The sequence below is a fragment of the Haliotis cracherodii genome, unplaced genomic scaffold, assembly GCF_022045235.1.
Source record: "Haliotis cracherodii isolate W230 unplaced genomic scaffold, xgHalCrac1.p SCAF_14, whole genome shotgun sequence".
Classification (NCBI taxonomy): domain Eukaryota; kingdom Metazoa; phylum Mollusca; class Gastropoda; order Lepetellida; family Haliotidae; genus Haliotis; species Haliotis cracherodii.
In genome coordinates this window covers 23655365-23681253 of record NW_027266269.1, presented here as the reverse complement: position 1 = coordinate 23681253, position 25889 = coordinate 23655365, and the positions used below count along the sequence as shown (strand labels likewise).

General features: G+C 42.8%; 1 protein-coding gene across 1 annotated transcript; it reads left to right on the top strand.

Annotated features, from left to right (window-relative positions):
• Positions 1-2613: 2613 nt before the first annotated feature.
• Positions 2614-25889, top strand: LOC139461107 (uncharacterized). The gene is made up of 11 exons (XM_071242638.1): positions 2614-2688; positions 4143-5130; positions 5340-5603; positions 6620-8998; positions 14783-15637; positions 16455-17042; positions 17938-18462; positions 19526-19810; positions 20497-20856; positions 22625-22990; positions 25014-25889. The coding sequence occupies exons 2-11, from the start codon at positions 4143-4145 to the stop codon at positions 25436-25438; spliced, it is 7035 nt and encodes a 2344-aa protein (XP_071098739.1). The 5' UTR covers positions 2614-2688; the 3' UTR covers positions 25439-25889.

The following is a 25889-nucleotide window of genomic DNA, read 5'->3' as shown; positions in this document are numbered from 1 at the left end:
CATCAATATTTGTGAATACGGTATCTACTGCTTTTTCAACCAGTGATACAAACTTGTCCGAAGCTAACTTACAAAGAAATATTTCTTCTTTATCAATTCTCCACGTAAATCTAAATGTACTCGCATAATTAATATCATCATAACCCTCGATGACTGAGTGAAGCCTACACGTACGTAAAGCCATTGTTAATGGAAAATGTTGCGACTCGTACCGTGTGTCTATGTCGAATGTTTTACAGAGTTCAAACATATGTACGGTGGAGATAATATAGTCATTTACGCTTGCCCCGTACTACTGATGAATGTATAGTCCCCAATACCAGCGTCGCTGCCACAACGACCATTCATAATATGAATATTTAAGACAGAGCATAGGTTCAACAAACATTTACCAAACTTATTCAAAATAGTGTCAGCAGAGTATCTCTGCAAATCAAAATGGTCTATCAAGAAATCCCAAGACGAGTTATCACGCCCTTCAAGATAATCCAAAATGTCGTCTTCCACAAAGTCGGGTTCTGTCCCTGTTCTGGAGTTAAAATCTCCCCTCAAAATACATGAAACGCCAGCGATCTGACTTAAAATATGCAGGAGCTCGTCTTGAAAGATCAGTACACCATTTCTAGAAGTAGCACATTTATCATAATAGGTTGAGCCTACTGGATGTATATATACACACAACAGTATAACACATCTGTTACAGTACCAAACAGTAATTTATCTAGTAGAATGTAAATACCACTTTCTTTCATCCAATTCCGTTGAATATATTTTTTTAGGCGTGTTTTCTTACCATAACTATGATGCCGCCAGAGAGTCTCCCAGCTTTTGCTAACTTATCACCTGGTCTATTATAATATAAATGATCAGCAAACTTGTTCTGGAAGTCTAACTTCTGAATCCACGCCACGTGAGGCCTACAATGTCAAATGAATGTAAATATGAAACAAATTCACATGCATCTAATTTAGATTTCAATCCAGATATAGTTTTATTGTAGGAGGGACATCACGTTTTAAATCCTCTGAGTCTTGGTATGGGCCCCGGCCACACCCCTAGGTAGTGCGGTCCTGCTGGCTGCCCCTAGAGCTGGTAGCCTGACTGCGGGTAGTGGGGCGCGAACTCCCCTCATTCCTGGGTGAATTGTTGATTCAATTAATAACAGACCAATACAACATGGCGCCCTCTCAATATCCGGGGATAATAACAGACTCAATACAACATGTCACCCTCTCAATATCCGGGGATGATAAGAGACCAATACAACATTGCGCCCTCTCAATATCCGGGAATAATAACAGACCAATACAACATGATTCCCTCTCAATATCCGGGGATAATAACAGACCAATACAACATGGCGCCCTAAGATTATCCGGGAATAATAATAAGATCTCACTTCAATACGGCGCCCTCTCAATATCCGGAAAAAATAATAACTGACTCAATACAACACGGCGCTCTCTCAATATCCGGAAAAAATAATAACAGACCAATACAACATGACGACCTCTCAATATCCAGGAATAATAAAAACAGACCAATACAACAGGGCGCCCTCTCAATATCCATGAATAATAATGACAGACCACTACAACATGGCGCCCTCTCAATATCCAGGAACAATAATAGCAGAATAAACAACATAAAACACTCTCAATATCCGGGAATAATAATAACAGACCAATACAACATGGCGCCCTCTCATTTCGGGGAATGATAACAACAGACCAATACAACATGGCGCCCCCTCAATATTCGGGAATAATAAAAACAGACCAATACAACATGGCGCCCTCTCATTTCTGGGAATGATAACAACAGACCAGTACAATTTTGCGCCCACTCAATATCACAATATCCTGGGATGATAACAGACCAATATAATTGCAAGATGGCTCCTTCACAACATCCGGGGATGATAATGTCAGCCGAATACAACATGACACCCTCACAATATCTGGGGATGATAAAAGACCAAAAAACCATGACACCCTCACAATATCTGGGGATGATAAAAGACCAATACAACATGGCGCCCTCACAATATCCGGGGATGATAACAGACCAATACAAAATGGCGCCCTATCAATATCTCACTGACTGACTGACTGAGTGCAGTTTTCCGACGACTCATCATATCAATCTCTGGTTTCAACTCGAGTATTTTCAGGTCACCGTAATGTACATGACATCCTGCTGTATGCGACGTTAAACAAACGAAACACCTAGAGTACTTAAGTTGAAACATAACTGAATCGTCTCTTTTGTATGCTTCATGGACAGAAATAACAAAGAATGACTTTCATAAAATCCAACCAGGGCGGTCGGGTAGCCTAGTGGTTAAAGCGTTCGCTCGTCACGCCGAAGACCCGGGTTCGATACCCGACATGGGTACAATGTGTGAAGCCCATTCTTACTGGAATATTGCTAAAAGCGGCGTGAAACGATACTCACTCACTCAAATCCAACCCAGAAGGCATCACGTTATCCATATAGGCGTGAACGAGCGCCAGCGCAATATTCAGGTTGAGATTACACGGAAGTTGATTCTTGATGTAAGTGGAATGGTCATGAGGCTGTTATCGCTGTGATCTGTCAACGTTCGGTTGTGCCAAGCACGCGTTGTGAGCAGGCTAGATATAGGACACTACATTGTCAAGGATATGTAACTCGTGGAGCACTAAGGTAAGGATGTATTTATTTGTTATAAATATAAATAATATTTGCATTTTAATTTTGGTGCATCACGAATGTTGTAAATTGCTGCACAACTTTTGATGAAATTTGGAGACACAACACTGCCCTTGATCTGAAATAGTGTGCATGCTAACGGTTACTTTTGCAACCAAACTGTCCAATATTTTCATCATATTAGTTCATTGTGCAAACGCGGGCTATGAACGCTGACGTTGCTTGGATTATAATAACTTGCAATAATTGATTGTTTTCACCGTGAGCTTGATAACTGTGGGGGCACGGGGGGCCCAGTAGTCTGAGGTGCCGCGATTCGCTGTGCAGAGTTGCGTCCCTTGGGGATGCCAGAAATCTTGAATTGTGGGTTCGAATCTGATTATGTTTCTAGGTTTGTCAGCACCGTACCCAAGCTCGTGGGTTTCACCGAAGAGGTAAACGTCTGAGACCTGCATCACTTCGCGCTTTCCTCCCACATTAAGCTGGCACGCCGCTATATAACTGTAATACTGTTAAAAACGGCGTTAAACCCAACTCACTCACTCACTTGATAACTGTTTACATTATCAAATACTTTTTATATTATTCATGTTAGAGACAATCCCATGAAGAGTCGGGTTAGAAGTGCTCTTCATCATCGCAACTAACGGGATCGGGTGGTCAGGCTCGCTGACGTTGGTTGATGCATGTCATCGTATCCCAATTGCGTCGATGGTCATGATGTCAATCACTGGATTGTCTGGTCCAGACTGGAAAAATTTTAACTGCCGTGTTAAACAAAAAAATAAAAAATAAAAACTTGTTAGAGATAGGTCCCATATTTATTTACATTTGTCCATGGTTCTAATATTCAGACATGAACATTGTATGACCAAGATCTTTCCGTTGTTTGTATCGGGGCTTGCGGGGCTTTACTTGAAGAAGAGGCTAGAAGCCAAGAAATGTCGTTACAAACATTTATGAAAGTTTCATGGTCTATTTGGAGTCTGTATACTGTGTCTAAGTGGCATATCTATGTTAAACTGCGGCACGGTATCTCAGTGGGCTAGCTCTGTAAAATCGGCATGAGTCCAGACTAGTACAAGCAGCCACACACACACATGCTGTACGTCGCTGAATGAGTGAGTGAGTGAGCTGGGTTTAACGCCGCTTAATGTGGAAGGAAAGCCTGAAGTGATGCAGGTCTCAGACGTGTACGACTTCGGTGAAACCCGCGAGTACGGGTATTGTGCTGACAAACCTAGAAACATAATCGGGGCGAACCGGGATTCGAACCCACAATCATAGGTTTCTGGCATGCCCAAGGGACGCAACTCTGCACAGCGAATCGCGGCGCCTTAGACGACTGGGCCACCCGTTCCCCCGTCGTTGTATGAGGGCAATGATTTTGAACGCGGTGTTTAGAACAATTTCACTTCACCTAACCAATAATTTTACCACTATTTCAGATGTGTCTACAAATGTCCATCGCCGTGACCATATGTTTCCTCCTGTTAATACACCCAGTCCATAGCGCTTATGAAGATTACCCTAACTATGAATATCAAAACATATTCACATACGGTGATCTGAAAGTCTACCTAACAGACTTCGAGACGCGTGTCAAGGACAAAATTGACGCCGATCTAGACACTATAGAGTATAGGGTGAACGAACAGTTGAACACAGAGTCGAGACAAATGGAACAGAGGCTGAAGAAGGACATGCGCACCCGTCTTGATTCGTGGATGACCTCGTCACTTGAAGAGAGGGTCAATGACCTCATACAATCTGGCTCACTCGGTAAATACATTGACAGCGCCATCGTTGAGAAAGTGAACCGGCTCGAGCGGGGATTAACCTTGCTTGAAGGTCACGTTAAAGGAAACATAATCGAGATTAGCAAATTCAGGGGGAGATTACTCGCAACCGATAATAAGGTGCGACGAGTGTTGAGGGGATCGTCGGTTTCCAGAAACAACGGCGGAGATTTGGAAAGAGTGAGAGCGGAGATGAGAAGGATGAGGACGATCGTTAATAGGACTAGTACTGACACGGAGGACATCAAATCTGCGCTGTCCATCTTGAGTTTTAATATGAGCAAAGCCTCTGCTAATGTTACAGCGAATCGGGAGAGTCTGAACTGGTTGAAGCTAGAGTGGCATATCCTCAAAACAAGCGTGGATGGAGCACAAACGGGGGTGAGGAAACTACGCTCTCAAGTGGCAAACGTAAGTCGCGTGAATGACGTGACCGTTGCGAAAGTGACAGACCATCGGCAGCTGATACAGAAAATGGATTCGGAGATTATGGCACTCAAGGAAAGCAGCAACTCTAGTTCCGGTGATGGGAGGGATGCTTTGGATCTGTCCACCGCCATTCTTAATTCCACAGGAATAGTGTTAGATGTCACAGCAAATTCAAAGAACATCGACTCCCTAAAGTCCGATTTGACCAGTAAGTAAGGTGGCCTGTTTTAATTGTTTTAGTGATGATTTATACATTGAAACCTTTGTGGTGAAAAAATAAGTTTAAAAAAATGGGACAACATGGGATGTTGCTCGTAATTTGAATCACTGGGATGTCTGGTTCAAAATCTATTATTGGCAGACAGACGTCATTCAGCTGGAAGATTGATTGATTGATTGATTGATTGATTGATGCAGGAATGGTGTCTGATGTTAAATCTATGAAAGCTGGCATGGGCAATATCCTCACCATCTTCAATGAAACCGGCACGGGACTCCATAAAGACATCCGGGGACTCAGGTCAGAGCTGAACGAGGTGAGATGGAGCACACGTGGAGCGGCTGTGGAGGCCAGAACGTTACAGTCGCAGATGGAAGGTCTTCAGACCAATCTCAGTCAGGCCACAGTTGACCTGCAATCCAACACCCAGCAGATGGTGGCCATGAAGTTTGACATGACAGGTGAGTCCTATCTGCATGAATATAACCGCGGTTGCTGCAGCGCTTAATCTCTCGATTGTCTGATTATTTACAAACCGCCTTCATATAGGTGGAATATTGCTGAATGTTGCGTCAAACAAAAAACAAACAAACAAACACACAAACAAACCCTTGACGAAGCAACTTTCCAGATCTATTAAAACCAAGAAGTACTTTATTTACAGACAAAACTACATTTCAAAAGCAGTTTGATGCATTATTGTTTGAGACGGTTTTGTTAACAGTCTGACTAAGAGCTGATAATTCTGACCTGAAATCCTTATTGTTTGAGACAGTTTTGTTAACTGCCTGACTAAGAGCTGATAATTCTGACCTGAAATCCTTTTTGTTTGAGACAGTTTTGTAAACATCCTGACGAATTGTTCTTAGTTCTGATCTGAAGTTGTCTGTGTCAAACACTGTTCTATTGACATCCTTTAAAACGTGAAATTAATGCGTCTCCAATAGAATGCGACCCCTTGCCCCTAGCCAAAAATGCGACTCAATATGAATGCATCAGTAGATTTATATCTAAACAAAACGTTCTCTGTCAGGTTTACAGGAGAATCCTCACCTTAATCCAACCTTACATTAATCCAATCTCACACCAAATAGCACCGCTTATTAGCACTGAGTAGAATACTTCAGCTAAAACAATACGTGCGCGCTGGCTCGTGTCGGCCTTTGATGCAGTCGCAAAGAGCAAAGACACCGTGTTGGGTGGCGTCTGTCTGGACTTGCAGTACTTGTTACAAGTGCTGCTCAATAAACATTGATGTGGAATACATAGTTGTTTGTTTTCAGCGTATGTCTAAGTTGGTATTTCTGCAATCCAAAATGTCTTATTGTTGATATAAATGCGATGTTTAATAATGCGAGCAAAGACTCGCACTTTTCGCATTTAATTCACGCTCTCGTTAGTTTCACGTTTTGCAGTAAATATAGAGAAACAAACTTTTTTAAAAACAACCTTCTACTCATTCCCTTTCTCGTTTCAGAAAAAATGGCCAGTGTTGAGGGAGACGTGAACTCCGTGAAGTCAGTTCTGTCGTCATTCTCCCTCAGTGTGGACAAGACAGGCGCTGACGTCAGGGCAATACAAGCAGACGTGGGGATACTGCATGACCACGTGGAGGACATGAAGACCGCCACGAACAGGACAACCTCAAATATAAACTCACAACTTTCGTCACTGCGTCAAATTGTTAACAAAACTGCTCTGAATGACGAGTCACTGTGGTATACGCTAAACAAGAGCGTCTCAGACGCCTCTGAGCTGAGAACAGACCTGTCCAGAGTGCAACAGAGTATGGACGGAACAACGTCAAACATCAATGATGTAATGTCAGAGCTATCGAAACTTCGTAAGGATGTAAACCGAACAGATTCGAAAACTGAAGATTTCAGGTCGGAATTATCAACTCTTCGTCAGGATGTCAATAGAACAGTCTTTGACACCGAAAACTTCAGATCGGAACTAAGAACAATTCGTCAGGATGTTGACACAACCGACACGAACAGTAAGAACTTCCGGTCAAAACTATCAAAGCTTCGAGAGACTGTTTACAAAACTGTCTCAAACAATAAGGATTTCAGGACAGAATTATCGTCCCTCAGCCAGACTGTTAACAAAACTGTCTCAAACAATAAGGATTTCAGGTCAGAATTATCAGCTCTTAGCCAGACTGTTAACAAAACTGTCTCAAACAATAAGAATTTCAGGTCAGAATTATCGTCCCTCAGCCAGACTGTTAACACAACTCTCTCAAACAATAAGGATTTCAGGTCAGAATTAACATCTCTTAGCCAGACTGTCAATAAAACTGTCTCAAACAATAAGGATTTTCGGTCAGAATTATCGTCCCTCAGCCAGACTGTTAACAAAACTGTATCAAACAATAAGGATTTCAGGTCAGAATTATCAGCTCTTGGCCAGACTGTTAACAAAACTGTCTCAAACAATAAGGATGTCAGGTCAGAATTAGCATCTCTTAGCCAGACTGTTAACAAAACTGTCTCAAACAATAAGGATTTCAGGACAGAATTATCGTCCCTCAGCCAGACTGTTAACACAACTCTCTCAAACAATAAGGATTTTCGATTAGAATTATCATCTCTTGGCCAGACTGTTAACAAAACTGCCTCAAACAATAAGGATTTCAGGTCAGAATTAGCATCTCTTAGTCAGACTGTTAACAAAACTGTCTCAAACAATAAGGATTTCAGGTCAGAATTAAAATCTCTCCGACAAACAGTTAACAAAACTGTCTCAAACAATAAGCATTTCAGGTCAGAATTATCGTCCCTCGGCCAGACTGTTAACACAACTCTCTCAAACAATAAGGATTTCAGGTCAGAATTAAAATCTCTTCGACAAACAGTTAAGAAATCTGTCGCAAACAATAAGGATGTCAGGTCAGAATTATCAGCTCTTAGCCAGACTATTAACAAAACCGTTTCAAACAATAAGGCTTTCAGGTCAGAATTATCAGCTCTTCGCGATATTGTAAATAGATCAGTCTCAGACACTGGATTTGTCCGGGCAGATCTAGCAACGCTTGGTCAGACAGTGAATGAGACAGTTTGGAAAACTGATGACTTGAGGTCAGATGTATCATCTCTTCGTCAAAAATTTGAACAGAGAGGCTCCTCCATCATGCACAACCGCCAGAGCCTCCACAGTCTGCACAGCGACCTCATCACGGTACGAACACAAGTGAACAGGACTCAGCTCAACGTTGGCGATTTGCAAACTGACGTCACTGATCTACGTGTGTCACTCAAAACAGCAGCCTCGAATTTGCGAGCAGACAGAGACAGTATTCAAAGTCTCCTGACAGACGTTAGTATGTTAAGGACAGACGTTAAGAAGACCAGTTCGGATACTGAACACCTTAGGTCGGATTTTTCAACGCTTCGTGTGACTTTCAATAGAACGGATTCAACAGTCGCAGAGAACAAAGAAAACATACAGCTTCTTCAACGTGACGCTGCACTGATGCAGAAGAGACTAAACATGTCAACTCTGAATATGGAAGAAGTGATGACAGACTTGTCCACCTTGCGATTAACGGTTAACAACACAGATGCTGAATTTCAAACATTCAAGGAGTACGTTCGGACGAGATTTAATAGGCTTGGAAGAAGAACTGATGGATTGGGCAACAAGTTTACCTCTCTCAGTATACGCGTCAATACGTCGGACACCAGCATACAGGCAAACACCAAGGCAATACACATGTTAAGATCTGCATTGTCAGTGAGTGAGGGAAGGGTCAACCAAACTGTTATGGGTAATCTAGAGTTGAGATCAGACCTTACACAGGTCAACCACACGCTGATCTGGGCACAGGCAAGTTTGGAGGGAGAATTAGAGAGTGAGTATGCATAATCATTTCCTACCCCTCAAGCCCCCGTTACACTAACAAACACTTTGATCAAAATCTTGGTCAAAGAAAACTTTGACCTGTTTACACTCATCAAAGTTTTTGACAGGCCGTCAATGTTTTGGCGGGAATTATCTTGCCAAGATGGATGCTACTGACAAAGAATATTTTGCTGTTGTTATGAGTATTTTGTGTATTGCCATGTTGGTAGGCAAAGGCGTATTTGGTCCCGAGAATAACTGTTCGTTGTTGAACTAAATCAATTAATTGATCCAACATCTAGTAGGTCTAAAATAGTTCGTTCATTTTGAGTTGACTCTTTGCACTTCCGGTTGAAAAGGGGTAAATGTTCCTTGCATTCTGATTGGCTAAATTAAATCAACGTCATAGGATCGGTTTCTATTCAATCAAAGTCCGTCATAAACTTTGTCAAAGATTTTAACAGCATGTTACGCTATCAAAAACTTGGTCAAAATGGACTTTGACCAAGTTTTTTATCAATGTTTTTGATAGTGTAACGGCTCTAAATGCTCCATGTTCAGTGATTTAAAGGTATATTTAGGGAAGGGGGTATTTGTTCCAAAAAAAATCGTAGGAATAATTGGCTATAGGGTTTTGAAAAACATTTGTCTTCAAGCTGCGGCCGAAAATACACCCCTCTTAAGTGATCTGTACCTAAATATATCAAGATGAAATCAAAAAATAGTTTTATGAAGTTTAAAGATCTTGTTTTTTAATTAAATGTGCAGGTTGCCGTTGTACAAAGCGACCTAAGCGCTAAGATGATCGTAACTTCCATGCCTTAACATAGACTTACGACAGTCGTAGCGCTAAGGTTGTTTTGTACAACGGCACCCAGATTTATACATGGGGAAATCACTAGGGGCGACTAAATATAGTGTCAGAAAGTTTGAAAGGTGAAGAAAATACTCGAATAACATTGGATTTGTTCAATCGGTAGGATTTACACACAAACCTACTATATAAAGCCAAACGTTATAATCAGCTGTATTGTAGGATTAGTGTCTTCTTATCGGAAATCATATTGACAGGTTCAACATGACGTCATCAATGATACGCTTCGACTTTGCTAGCGTGACGTCACAAGTGACTTTGAACAATGGCGTCTTTATTATAAGATACAGGTGGTAAGATACTAAATACGTACGTCACACGTGTGTCCACACTCCGTCGCAGTGGTGACTCAGCTTAACACCACTGCCACAGGCTAATTTGCATATCACGTTACCCGACTTTTCTCTTGTTTGTAAACAAACGCGCTTTTCAGAAATCAGTATATACCGGACTAATGCAAGTATTTGGGGGCGCTTTACATATTGTTTTGCATAACTATATAGATATGCTACTACAACTGCGACAGTGAGTTGCATGACAATATATATTTATGCATCAAAGTGACCGTGTCGCTAGCTCTCCGTTGGGCTTCGATGACAGCACGTGGAGCTGTACAACCAATGTAAACATAGGATAACTACGCAAAAACAAATAGATTTTTACGTATTTGCATACTTTCTCAATGGAAGTTAACCATTCTTTGACATTTGTTTATGAAAATGTGTAGACTTGTCAAACATGAAACGGATGAAAAGCATATGCAATATCTTGAATGGACTGTGAAAGATGTGACGAATCGTCACATGGCGCTGGCCTGTGGCAGAGGTACTATGCTAGCTGGCTGCCGGCCGCATGGAACTCTGGGTAGGAGAGTGACGTGTGTCGTACAAGGTTGACCTCGTTTTACTCGTTTTGATTGGATAACCGTGCCTCTGCCACACCGGAACTACTTTTTTCATTCATAAGAAAATCGCCAGACGCCAATCGCTTTAATAACTACCAGGCGGAACTGAAGGAATCTCATGAAAGCGAGAAATTTATACACACGTTATTAAACCAAACGCATAAACTTCGCTTTGCATTCTTTATTAGTTACGCATAGATGTGAGGTGATGTGAAATTGGGTTTAACGTCGCGTCCAAGATTATTGCACTTATATAACGACGTGCATGCACGTGTGTGTGAGTGTGGCTGCTGGTACTAGTCCGGACTGATGCCGATTTATAGTGCTAGCTCACTGAGATACCATGCCAGTTTAACATGAATACCCCACACAGACACAGTATACTGACTCTGAGCCGACCAGTCCTTGTGTCAGCCCCTTAATGCCGAGCGCCAGACAGGGTAACAACAAGTACCATCTTTAAACGTCTTTTGGTATGACGCGGCCGGGGATCGAACCCCGGACCTTCTGCTCTCCGGGCGGACGCTCTACCACTAGACCACGGAGGCGGTCAGTTATGCATAGAGCTACGACTGACCTTTTATAATCGAGATACAGCCATATGCAATGTACGACTACCGATAGATCCAGGGTCCCTACGAGAATGATGCACCCGACCACTTTCGCGACTTTCAGGTTGATTTAACGTAAAAGGTTAGGCGTGGTGAAATGAAGTCAGTTAAAACTATCCGGACTGATATCTAGGCATACCATGGATGCTCCGGTTGTGCCATCAGTGTCCCCATTCGAAGCATATTTTGTTACATTGCTTCCGAGGGTGTTTGTTCATGAATTAACATACAAGATTTTCATGACCAGATCACTCAGTGAACAGTTCCAATCATTCGAAAACTCCGTGGACGTGTGCCTGACTTCTGTTTTCGAGGCACAAACATCCCAAATGTGAAAAAACCATTCCCTATTGATATCTAGCGTAAAGCGGTGTGAGTAGATCACGGTTGTCTTTTCTTATTCCGGTGGTGACCTTGCCCTTCGTTCGAAGCTGGCACTGACATCTAAACAGACTTGAGTTTGTTGATTTTCACGTCTTCATTATAGGGTCGTTCAGTTAACATAAACGTCTTTAGCGAGAACTCTATTTCCCTCTTCCTAAATGGTATCGATAGGGTATAAATTTATCTGATAGATCAAGGAAACCGAACTATTTTGATTGCCCAGCCGGAGTGTGGTTCGAGATTTAAAGGGCGGCGCTAATAAATGAAAAAACCCACGCATTCTCGTTAGATACCATTTTTACAAAACTCGAGAACTTTCTATGGTATCTGACCAAGCGAAAGTGAGAATGAGTGTAGTATTCTCTATTTATGATATAATGGGTAGGTTTCTCGGCAGGATAAAGCCAACGGATAAAAACGATATCCGTTGGGGTCATATGCGGATAGAGATGCAAATATCAAAGGTCAAGTAGGGACTACTTTCACTGTTTATAAACAAACATGGCGTCGCCCTCGTAATTTGGCGATCGAGTCAGAATTGACCATCGGGAATCTGGATAAACTACAGGGATAATTGCTATCATTATCAAAAGAACAGTCTAATACACTGAAAAGCAGTGTCTAACTGTGACGTAGCTAAGGCATTTTCTAAGTTTGGGCAACATTGGAGATATAAATTTCGAAACAATTTTGCGAGGGCACTAGGCCTAGCCAAGCGGGATCAGTAGCCATATCTGTGCTTGTAGACCTCTGCGGCTTGAAACCGTCTCCACAAATTAAAATTGTTGGATTTGGCCGAAATATGTTTGAATTGTTACCCTGTTTCGGTTTGTCTCTCTGTGTACATCTGACTACACTTCTTAACGTTATGACAGGACAGACCGACTGTCAACAACGTCTGGCCATGGCCGTGACGTCTCATAGACTAGGGTTAGAGTAGCTTCCCTTTGACAAAGGGCAGTTACTCTAGCGAACAGACCGATGGATTGCCGCGAAAGGCAATTAAAAACAATTGTTGTTTTGCGTATATGTTGCTTCGCCAGTGTATAAGAAACAGATTTCAGTTGGAACTATATTGGCTACTGTCACTGTCCGACTGACACATCACTTACCCTGTGACGTAATAAATATTAATGCGCGCATTCCAGGAAAACTAGCAATGTTTCGGTAATGTTTGTGAGAGAGGGAAAGCGATTTTGAAGCACAGAATTAAAGAATGACATTATATGATAAAGAGGTTATCACGCTTGTGTGTTTGGGGATGGTAAATATCCTGTATTAGGAATAAACACTATGTATTTAGCTCGCCAAGGCTCGCTAAATACATTGTTTATTCCTAATGGAGGATATTTACCATCCCCAAACACACTCGCGTGATAACCTCTATTTATTATATACTTCAGTGTGAAAGACTGAGTTTTCTGAAGTGGAGAAAAGTGAAACTTTCACTGCAGTGAACATAACACTTTCACGGAACTATTGTCATACAAGAGTTACTCCCCTTAAATTGTCTCCTTGTGTCGTTAGCGTCAAGCTCGTCCTTTTTACGTGAGTTCCACTCTGACAAGGCAAAATAATGACAGATGGTCATATATGAAGATTATATCACTTCTTGCTGTTTGTTATTCTCTCGAAAATGTTTCGTTTTAAACTAAATTTCTCATTTCACTTGTCAAATGATACTGTTCGTTTCGGAAGGGGCGGTCGGGTAGCCTAGTGGTTAAAGCATTCGCTCGTCACGCCGAATACCCGGGTCGATTCCCGACTTGGGTACAATGGTGTCCCCCGCCGTGATATTGCTGGAATATTGCTAAAAACGGCGTAAAACCATACTCACTCACTCACTGTTCGTTTCGGGAGGAAAAGAGGATATTTTCACTCGTGACCACTCGATGAGAATCATGATATTTCAATCAACACTCAAATATCCTCTATTTATTACGTCAACAGACGTGTTAACATGACGTCATAAATGGTGTCGAGTACATGTCATTGGGACACATACTCTTGGTAATGAGGGCACATCACAGTTAATTCTGGCCCTATCGATTGCTCGCTGACACAATGGTGATGCGGCGTTTTTAAGTCGCTCAATTCCAAAAACCATATTGTCTCCACATCTTGTCTTTTGGCGTCAAATATATCAAAATGTCATGAAGCAATATCAGAGAGTTGTGTCACGAATTGTGTTGAGATATTTGATATCAGAAACACTTTCTACTTATTCACGGGAATCGTGAAGATGCGGGGTAGAATAGGTCTTCACCAACCCATGCCTGTCGTAAAAGGCGACTATGATTGTCGTAGAAGGCGACTAACTGGACCGGATGGTTAGACTCGCTGAATTGGTTGGTAATCGTATCCCAGTTACGTGGATCGATGTCGGTATAATATGAACGTCGCTATATAAGTGCCATCATCTTAAACTCTATGTTGAACCCCTTGTCGCATCGCCTCGTCTCGTAATCCGTGAAGATCTGTTTTAGAATAGACCTTCAGCAACCCATGCTTGCCGTAAAAGGCGACTAGGCTTGTCGTAAGAGACGACTAACAGGATCGGGTGGTCAGGCTCGCTGACTTGGTTTGATGCATGGCATCGTATCTCAATTATGTGGATCGATGCTCATGATATTAATCACTGGATTGTCTGGTCCAGACTCGATTATTTCCAGACCGCCGTCATATAGCTGGAATATTGCTGAGTGCGGCGTTTCACAACAAACCAACCAACCAACTAATTCACGGGGCAGCCTTGTGGTAACCCGGAAAGTCTAGGTTCGATTCCGCACATAGGTACCAAACCATTTCTTGTATTCACCCGTGCTGATGTTTCAGGAATATTGCTCAACCAAAACAAAATCCACGCCACTCACTACAGTAAACTACGGTTATAACGAACTCAAAGGGACCACAAATTTTAGTTCGTTTTAACCGTAGAAAGAAAAAAAACAGTTCGTTATATCCACCAATTTGTTATAAGCGTGTTCGTTATAAAACGTAGCTTATTGTATTTATTTACAGAAAGATTGAAAGACGTAACTGAAGAAATTGTGTCCTTCAAATCTGATCTGCGGAATGACACAGCCATGAGCTCCGAGGAGTTAGCCTTCGAGTTGTCCTCTCTCCGTCACAGCATCAACAGGACAGCTTCTTCCGTGGCCGGTAACGCTGGCGGCATCCGTCAGATGGAATCCAAGCTTCTTAGGATGGAGAGAAGCATCAGTGATGCCGCTCAGGGTACTACAGACGTACAGCAGGAATTGTTTCAACTCAAATCAGATGCCAATAGATCCATATCTCTGTTAAAAACCTTCGAGACGGACATTGTCAACGTACAAACACACGTAACGCGTGTTATGTCAAATGTTAGTGTTATTAACAGAAACAGTGAAGACATTGGGGTGGAGTTATCAGCAATTCGCGTGGGACTGAATACCACAGATGCAGATGTGCGGACTGCCAAGGACGATTTGACGCTTCTAAGTGGAGAGGTACTTGCGCTGAGGACAAAGTTACGTAGAACGAGACTGGACGCTGAAGAGACCAGGTCAGACGTCTCGGTCTTAAAACAGAAATTAAATAGGACCCATGATGAATTCACGGCGAGCAGGGAAGATGTAGCCGAACTCAAGTCACAACTGGTTCGTGTTGATGGTCATGTTAACACAACTCTGCTGTATAGTGAGGAAATGAAATCAGAGGTATCAGATATACGCTCTCGACTTGCTCATGTGGATTCAGATATTGAAATACACACCCAGGACATCCGCACTGCCAGAGTAAATATTTCAGCACTGTTTTCAAGTCTGAACACTTCACGTTCAACTTTAGCGTCGAACGAAGCGGACATAAAATCACTGCAATCCGCGGTGTCAGGTCAGTGCAAATCTTAAGCCATGTTCTCTTGGGGCACCAGTGGCCATATCTCAGGTTCCGCAATTTGCTGTGCAAAGTAAGTTGCCTCCCTTAGGTTCTCCAGGTACCTATGATTGTGGATTCGCACAGATTATGTTTAGAGGGTTGTCAGCACTATAACCGTGCTCATCGATTTCATCAGTGTTAACCTAAACCTTTTCGAACGCTACAACTTTATTATTATATTTGTATTATCTTACTGTCCCCCCTCTATTGTGTGTATATTTTTAATAATAATAATAATAATAATAAGGGGACACGGGTTGCGTCATGAAACACTTTCTATAAATATATACGTCTTGTACATGTATATAAGAGTGGAAAATACATTCATTAAGCATTTCCTTATAACATACTGTCTGAGGACATACTGTCTATTAATCATATTCAACTATTTTCAACCACAAAACACATTGTTTAGTGAGTTAATATTAAACGTCACATTCGCAATATCGCAACCATATACCGCTTCACGTACTAACTGGAGACCCGTGAAGATCCGGGGTAGAATAGGTCTTCAACATCCCATGCTTGTCCTGAAAGGCGACTATGCTTGTCGTAAGAGGCGACTAACCGGATAGGGTGGTCACGCTCGCTGACTTCGCATGCATGTCATCGTATCCCAATTACGTGGATAGATGGTCATGATGTCAGTCACTGGATTGTCTGGTCCAGATTCGATTATTTACAGACCGCCGTCATATATCTGTAATATTGCTGCGTGCGGCGTTAAACAACAAACAAACAAACTAACTAAGGGGATTCTTCCGTGTTGCAGATACAAGAACAGACATCGGATCTGTAGCGACTCAAGTGTCAACTATTTTCAACCATCTAAATCAATCCGATTCAAGTGTCAGAGAAAACTCCGAAAGTATTCAAAGCTTACTGTCAGACCAGGTCGTTGTGCAAAGGGGAATCCAGGGAATGTTGAAAGAAGCGGAAGTAATCAAGTCGGACCTTGCACAGCTTCGCCACAGCACGAACACCACCAGCGAGTCTGTAAAGCGGAACAAGGAATCTGTGCGTGATCTGGTCGCTGAGGTGGTGGCGATGGGGACTCTACTGAATGCAACAAGCGATGGTACTTGGGTCATCAAGACAGAGGTCTCGGACTTAAAAACCAGGATGATTTTAAGTGAAGTTTTGCTAAACAAAACCTTGACCGCAGGTGCAGCTACGAGGGAGGACGTGCAGGGTGTGGTCGCGGCGGTGACGACGATGGAGGAGAGGGTGAACAGCGGGGAGGACGCTGCCCGTCATGTGAAGTCACGGGTTTCAAATCTCCAGAAAAGAGTGAAGAAGAACGCTGCAGACATCGCTGTAAACGCGCGGGAACTCACGTCCATGAAGTCGAATGTGGAAGGTAACTTTGTATATTGATAAGTCAGGGACCGACTGGTTGATATTCTGTGGGATTTGAGGGCGAGTGTAGAAAAACATGTCCTGAAAAATAAATTGTCTGGCTGGCGTCTATCAGAGGATAATATTTGATGTATGCAGGCAATGTCAAGAGACACATATCGACGCCAGCCCTTTCAACCCAAGGGTCGGTCTCATAGCTTATTCGGATAACACTTAGGTAGACTGGTTGATAATATCGTAAACCTTCCACAACTCTAAAATATCCGCCAAAGCCTAATGGTGACACTGTGGTAGAATTTATTTTTTGAATCGACAATTCTCGTTATTTCCAATATGTTTTGAAATTTCGAGTTCTTTATCGTTACATTGATTATTTTCTCCTTATTTCAATTATTTTCTCGAAATAACGAGTTTTTCCCTGTTACTTCGAATATTTCTCATTATTTCAAGTCTATTTAAAAGACTCGAAATCACGATTTTTCTCTCTCGTTATTTCAATTATTTTGTAAAAAAAAACCTCGAAATAACGAGAATAACAAGCAGAAAACTCGAAGCAAAATAATTGAAATACCGAGTAAATAATTGAAATAGCGAAGAAATTTCGATAAAATAGTTAAAATAACGAGGAAGATATCCCTTGTACATTGTATCATTGTGTAATCGCATAGTAATATTTGCCCCGAGATGCATCGTATGACGGAGTGAGAGTTGTTTTACGGCTGGAATAACAAGGAGATTTCATTGCATTAGACAATCTGACCAATAGTTTGGCTGGTCCCCAGTGAAACATTCAAAGGTCTTCGCGATTAACCAGAAGATTTGCTGATTTTTGGCCTTAAACAAATTACTCATATATATACACACCGTCTTAAAGCACAGGGTTGTTGTTTTTTCAGGCGTTACCCTGCTTCTAAACGATACCAGTAGGAACACAAAGATGAACACTGAGGACATTGAAGAGATAAACTCTAAAATACACCGGCTACGAACACGTCTCTACGACACAATATCAGACGCTGGAAAAATAAATACAGAAGTGCTAGCTCTGACTGAAAGGCTAAACCGAACTGATATATCAGTTCAAGACAACAGGGAGGAACTTTGGTACGTTAAATCAGAACTTCGCGGTCAAGGAGCAGACATCAACAGGACGTTAGAGACAGGGAGAACATTGAACACGCAGCTGAGGGATCTTACAGAGAGATTCAACGAGACAGCGCGGGAGGTTCAAACAAACATTTACGACATCAAACGAATTGATTCAGAGGTCAAGGTCATGAGGACAGTTGTGGACAAGTCTTCAGTGGATGTGGAGGAGCTGGTAGCAGAGCTGAGAAGCACTCAGTCGAGTGTGAGGGAGACTGCTTCAGAGATTGACTCCAATACAAAGAGAATAAACTCCGTTAAGTCCGAGTTTACAGGTACGTCCATCTGTGTTTACTGGACCCGTGAAGATCCGGGGTAGAATAGGTCTTCAGCAACCCATGCTTGCCGTGAAAGGCGACTATGCTTGTCGTAAGAGGCGACTAACGGGATCGGGTGGTCAGGCTCGCTCACTTGGTTGAAGCATGTCATCGTATCCCAATTGCGTGGATGGATGTTCATGATATCAATCACTAGATTGTCTTGTCACGACTCGATTATTTACAGATTGCCGCCATATAGCTGGAATATTGCTGAGTGCGGCGTTAACAACAAACCAACCAACCAACTGTTCTTCCTTGCGAATAGGAAACTTGAAAGAGGACTTGTTCATATACCCCGCGCAGATCCGCTTAGAATTGGCCTTAAGAAACAAATGCTTGCCGTGAGAGGCGACTAACGGGACCGGGTGGTCAGGCTCGCTGACTTGGTTGGTAATCGTATCCCAGTTACGTGGATCGATGTCGGTATAATATGCACGTCGCTATATAAGTGCCATCATCTTAAACTCTATGTTGAACCCCTTGTCGCATCGCCTCATCTCGTAATCCGTGAAGATATGTTTTAGAACAGACCGTCAGCAACCCATGCTTGCCGTAAAATGCGACTAGGATTGTCGTAAGAGGCGACTAACGGGATCGGGTGGTCAGGCTGACTTGGTTGATGCATGTCATCTTATCCCAATTGCTTGGATCGATGCGTTGTTACGCAGCTAGACCATTGCTCGCTCACTGCTCGCCCAGCTTGAATTGTGCCTCATTTACACCACATCACGTCAATTTGATGAAATGGAGGAAATCCCAAAGTGATGCAGGTTGTACGTCCTTATGGCTTACATAGAACCAGAACCAGGGCGAATCCAGGATGGAACCCGTGGGATCCTGACACGACCAAGGGACGCAACTCACACAGCGACTTGTACCGCCTCATCCATCTGGGCCACTCGTGTATCCAGAATTTAGAACATGTGAGCAAACGACATTCATGTAATGACCAAATTCGAAAAGTACAATCGGCCTTTTTTAGCAGGAATATTTATTGTGGTTTTTTTTTCCATTTCAGGAAAATGGAAGAGTCTCACCAAGGGTGTAAACACCCTTCAACTGCAATTGTCCAATCTCCATATGAAAGCAAACATCACTGATCAAATGGTCAAGGACAACGCCAATAACATTAATAGTTTGACAGACGGTCTGGACGAGGCGAGGACCAACTTGACCCATACAGCAATGGATGCCGAGACAGTCCAGTCAGAGTTGTCTACCCTTCGCCGGAGGTTAAACGCGACTAGTACCGACCTGGAGGCGACCACGCAGCTTGCTCTGTCTGTTAGAGCTGATATGAACCGTAAGCCTATAACTAACATGACTTTGTTTGTTTGTTGTTTAACGCCGCACTATTCCAACTATATGACGGCTGTCTGTAGATAGGCCACCCAATCCACTGATCGATGACGTGAGCAACGAGTCACACCGTATTGGTATGTCGTGTTGTGAACCACGTCAACGAGCCAATCTACGTGTCATCTCTTACGGCCAGCAGAGATGTCTGGGGACCCATTCCATCTCGAGCCCCCACGAAGTTCTTATCTGTGTACAATTTTAGTGAGTTAGTTGGGTTTAACGTGGGTTTGAACAGTATTCCTGTTATATCGTGGCGTGTCAGCTTAATGTGAGAGAAAATCCCGAAGTGATGCAGGTCTCAGACATCGGTGAAACCAACGAGCACGGGTATAGTGCTGACAAACCTAGAAACATAATCGGGGCGAACCGGGATTCGAACCCGCAACATTCATTGGCGATATATATATATATATATATATATATATATATATATATATATATATATATATATATATATATTGTGACCTATAATTAACATTGCAGAGCACGATATGATTATGGACATCCAATCAGCCTTGACAAAACGTGTTTCATAGATATCTCCCAAACCGTTTTGTTTTTTTTGCTTTTCTTTGTTTTCGGGCTAACCGTTATTGCATATATTATCATGACGTATGGTTCCTGTTTCAGACCAATGGAATAATATGACGAAGGACATCACGTCAGTGAAAGATGACGTGGCCACGACGTTACTGAAGATCAACAGTACGGCGTCTGACGTTGAGTTCAACCTTGCCCGGCTACATGCGCAGTTCGGGCTGATCAAGGAGGACACAGACAGGGCGACCAAGGACACGCAGGCATTTCGATACGAACTGGACGCTATTCGAGAAACCGCCGAGAAGACGTCTTCAGATGTGAAAACAAACCACAAGGCTATTGAGTCTGCGCAATCGAAGCTTGCAAACCTTCGCCGCAACATCAGTTCTATCACACCCACTGTGTTAAAAACGTCTCGCATTCTTAGCAATGTCAGATCGAGGTATACAAGTAAGTGATGTTTATCTTTGGTGTTATTACAGGACATTACGTCTTCCCGAGGCAAAGGTTGTTTTGTTGGTTTGTTGTTAACGCCGCACTCAGCAATATTCCAGCTATATGACAGCGGTCTGTAAATAATCGAGTCTGGACTAGACAATCAAGTGATCGATGTCATGATCATCGATCCACGCAATTGGGATCGATGACATGCATCAACCAAGTCAGCGAGCCTGACCACTCGATCCCGTTAGTCGCCTTTTACGACAAGCATAGTCACATTTTACGGCAAGCATGGATTGCTGAAGACCTATTCTACACCGGATATTCACGGTGGGGTAGCCAAATGGATAAAGCGTTTCCTCGTCATGCCGAGGACCCGGGTTCGATTCTCGACATGTGTGAAGCTTACTTCTGGTGTCCCCCGCCGTGATATTGCTGTTATATTGCTAAAAGCGGCGTAAAACCATACTCCCTCACTCACTCCCAACGCAAGGGAAAAGTCCGGAAACTGGACTTATATCGTCACCCTTGCCTCGGGAAGATGAAGATGTGACCACCATCTACACCATCGCTGTTGCTACTGACACTTGAGGGGGTTCTGAGATTACCCAGTGGTTCAAGTGATGGTTCGCCACGCCCAAATCCCGGCCCGAAACCCTTTCTGTTGTTCCAACAATGATATTGCTGGACTATTGCCAACACGTGATGGCACGTGGTCCTGTGCGCCGCAAAGATTCACAAATCAGTTTACAAATCAGGCAGAGTTGAGTGAGTGAGTGAGTATGATTTTACGCCGCTTTTAGCAATATTCCAGCAATATCGAGTCGGGGGACACCAGAAATGGGCTTCACGCATTGTACCCATGTCGGGAATCGAACCCGGGTCTTGGGCGTGACAAGCGAACGCTTTAACCACTAGGCTACCCGACCGCCCCCAGGCAGAGTTGAACAAAGTTGGTCGAGGTGACTGTGTTTAGCTGATTCAGGAAAATTTCTCGGACTTTCGTCTTGCCCCCACAGTCAAAAATATTTTACACGTGGTGTAACCTCGGTACGGAAGCCTTTTGGGGCCATTTGGTTATTATTTTTTTCTTGAATGTTCAAGATACTAAGTTAAAATTTCAAGATATCTTATCATCTGGAAATTTAAAAATTTTGTTATCCTGAAATTTCAACTTAGTATGTATCTGGAAATTTCAATAAAACATCTTGAAATTTTGGGATACTCACTTGAAATTTCATGAAAACCAAAACAACAAAAAACAAACAATAAATGGCCCGAAAAGGCTTCCGTACCTCAGTCAAGATCTGTTGCTCATTTCCGTCTGTTCATCCAGCAGTGAATTGGAACCCAGTATGATGTGATGTGATTGTAAACTTTCTGGCGTATCATACGATTCCTATACTGAGAACTATATGAGAGGTGTATAGGTTTAGAGTGAAAACCAAACGTCCTAATTACAGGCCCGTGAAGATCCGGGGTGGAATAGGTCTTCAGCAACCCATGCTTGCCGTAAAAGGCGACTATGCTTGTCGTAAGAGGCAACAAACGGGATCGGGTGATCAGGCTCGCTGACTTGGTTGATGCATGTCATCGATCCCAATTGCTTAGATCGATTCTCATGATATTAATCACTGGATTGTCTGGTCAAGACTCGATTATTTACAGACTGCCGTCATATAGCTGGAATATTGCTGAGTGCGGCGTTAAACAACAAAACAAACAACAAACGAAAAAACAATCAAAAACATACGCTGACCTAACCTTTATCTTCCAGAACGCTGGACCGCCTTGTCAAAAAACATCGGCACTGTCCAATCCGAACTGGCGGGTCTGCAGATCGCTGTCAACAAAACTGAAGCATTTATTAGAGTCAAGTCCAGAGAAATCAGCTCTCTGCAAACAGATGTCATGGTCATTGAATCCAACGTGAATAAGTCAGCTTCTACCTTTGAGAACATTCACTCTGAATTGTCAGATATTCAAGGTCGTATCAACACCACTGACCTTGACCTTCAAACGACCTCTTTGGAAATTCTGCATATGACCTCCAACATGTCGGTCATGGCCTTGAACCTGACGTCTGTGGCGTCAAACGTCAGCACCAACGCTCATGAAATACGATCATTAGCAGAAACAATACGTGAGTATATTCATGTTTTAGTGGGGCGGTCGGGTAGCCTAGTGGTTAAAGCGTTCGCTCGTCATGCCGAAATCCGACATGGGTACAATGTGTGAAGCCCATTTCTGGTGTCCCCCGCCGTGATATTGCTGTAATAGTGCTAAAAGCGGCGTAAAACCATACTCACTCACTCATGTTTAGTTATTTTTAGTATCAGGAAAAAACTTTATTCAGATCTCACATACAAAACAACCATATACATTAATTCATCTAAACATAAGAATGTATATCTTTGCCACATACAATTACCTTTTTATAGAGTGAGTGAGTGAGTGAGTGAGTGAGTTGGGTTTAACGCCGCTTTTAAAGATATTCCAGTTATATCGCGGGCTGTCATCTTAATATGGAAGGAAAGCCCAAAGTGATGCAGGTCTCACACGTTTACCACTTCGGTGAAACCCACGAGCACGAGTATGGTGCTGACAAACCTAGAAACATAATCGGGGCGAACCGGGATTCGAACCCACAATCATAGGTTTCTGACGTGCCCAAGGGAGGCAACTCTGCACAGCGAATCGCGGCGCCTTAGACGACTGGGCCACCCGTGCCCCCAAATGGGGTGAGACCTACCATCCAGCCTCTCGCAACAGAGGGGCGAGATGTGCAGTGCTCAAATTGAGGAATTACTCTCCTATTGACGTAGCATGTACGACTCCAGGTTTACCTGGAGCGCACCTAGCGGTGGTTTGTCCTGGGTCCATTTGCCACATAGATTAGGTGATGTCCCATTCGTCATCATCCCCATCAGCAACTTCAGATTGGAGCGATATTTTTAGCGTCGTGTCGTTATAATTGATGGTAACGGGCTATTTATCAGAGACGTGATACCCTTAGTCTGTCATACAAACGCTGCCACAAATGTATCTAATACAGCCCATGCAAGTCTATAAAGTATAGCAAGTCTAGATTACTCTAAAAATGAGGAAAACCTCTGGGCTCCTTTATACATGTATTATATTTTATAACTGTAATTTTCTTTGAAATATGTTCATTTCATAGACTAGATGTCTATGCTACCCTATTTAATCCGGGATGTATCAAGAATGATGTATGAAAAGTTGTCCAAATCTCAGTTTATGGGCGGTGTATTGAAAGACTATTTATTAATACATGATATCTATTTATTTACCTATCTAACTTGCACTGCGGCATTTTAACGTACTCGGTGTCTGTGTACTTCACAGGGGGCACGGGTGGCCCAGTCGTCTAAGGCGCCGCGATTCGCTGTGCAGAGTTGCGTCCCTTGGGCACGCCAGAAACCTAAGGTCGTGGGTTCGAATCCCGCATCGCCCCGATTATGTTTCTATGTTTGTCAGCACCATACCCGTGCTCGTGGGTTTCACCGAAGTGGTAAGCGTCTGAGACCCGCTTTCCTCCCACATTAAGCTGACACGCCGCGATATAACTGGAATAAGGTTAAAAGCGGCGTTAAACCCAACTCACTCACTCACTGTGTACTTCACTACACCGATCAATGTGTCACACCACGTTATGTCACCGTCTTCGTTTCTCATATTCATCTTGATGTATTTTCTTTTTGTCTGTCCAGTTAGCTTTGAAGTATTTATGATAAGTTCTCATCGCTATAAAGGCGGAGTGGTAGCCTCGTGGTTAAAGCGTTCGCACGTCACGCCGAAGTCCTGGGTTCGATTCCCCTCATTGGTACATTTCTGGTGTTCCCCATCGTTTTATTGCTGGAATGTTGCTAAAAGCGGCGTGAAATCGTGCTCATCCACTTACTCGTCACTATATGAATGATACATTGCCGATTCAACGTTAAGTATTAACTTATTCTTTGCAGCGGGTGATTTCGTAATTATAAAAGTGCAACATGTATTTCGTGTGTTTGTTGTGTAAGGCCGCACTCAGCAATATTATGCTGGAATGTAACCATTAATTCATCCCCCAACCATTAAATTGTGGGAATATTGTTAACAGCAGCGAAACCATAACTCACTGTCTAACGCATTTCTCTTCTACACAGCTACCCCCAAACCGGATGTAAAGTTTCAAGTTCGAAATTCACGTTATGAGCTCCCATCGTTCGGACAAGCAAGCAGCACCACGCTCAAGTTCGACACAGTGTCGTACAACACCGGGAACGGCTACGACAGCAACACGGGGCGATTCACAGCGCCCGTAGCTGGGACGTACCTGTTCTGGGCTAACGTCATGAAGTATGGCGAGGAGTCTCGTTTTGATCTACATCTCCACAAGCGCGGACCAATCATTGCAGGAGCGATAGCCTTCACGTCGGAGAACCATTGGTATGACACTGCCGTTATTAACTCGGTGACGGAGCTCAAGGCTGGAGAAGAAATCTGGTTTGCTATACGTAGTACAACTGCAGATGCAATTCATGTATTACTGAATTCCGGCTACGGAGGGGTGTTGTTGTTGCCAAGTTAAGGGGACACTACTCTCGGATTAAGTGGCAGGCCCAGGGTTTTTTTCTGATGTACATACTGATTATCTAGACCTAGCGCCAACATTTACATTATGTCGTGGAGGATAGTCCCTTTAAGATGAAGACAAGCAGTACCGGTAACCTAACAGTTGAACTTCATATTAAATTTAAAAATGAGCGATGTTTTATTAAGATTTTAAGCCATTACACATTGATTGGAAGGTCCGTATTCAAATGCTGCCTTTTAAAAGGAGAAAATTGGAAAAACAATATTTGTGTAGATACACTTGAAAAAACTATTCAATTGCAAGTGTTATCAAAGGATGTTCTTTAAATATTTTGTAAATATATGTTATTGTCATGACTTCATATTTATGAACGTAGTGAAGAAATTCCAGAGGTCACCCCGAGGAAAAGTGAATATCAGACGTATGACGTTTATTTTTGCATCAA

Bases quoted from the DNA above. Each gene is read 5' to 3' on its own strand.
- LOC139461107 (XM_071242638.1), top strand. From the start codon at position 4,143: ATGTGTCTACAAATGTCCATCGCCGTGACCATATGTTTCCTCCTGTTA. The intron at 5,131-5,339 runs GTAAGTAAGGTG...TGATTGATGCAG, and splicing joins CCTAAAGTCCGATTTGACCA to GAATGGTGTCTGATGTTAAA. The intron at 5,604-6,619 runs GTGAGTCCTATC...TTCTCGTTTCAG, and splicing joins CATGAAGTTTGACATGACAG to AAAAAATGGCCAGTGTTGAG.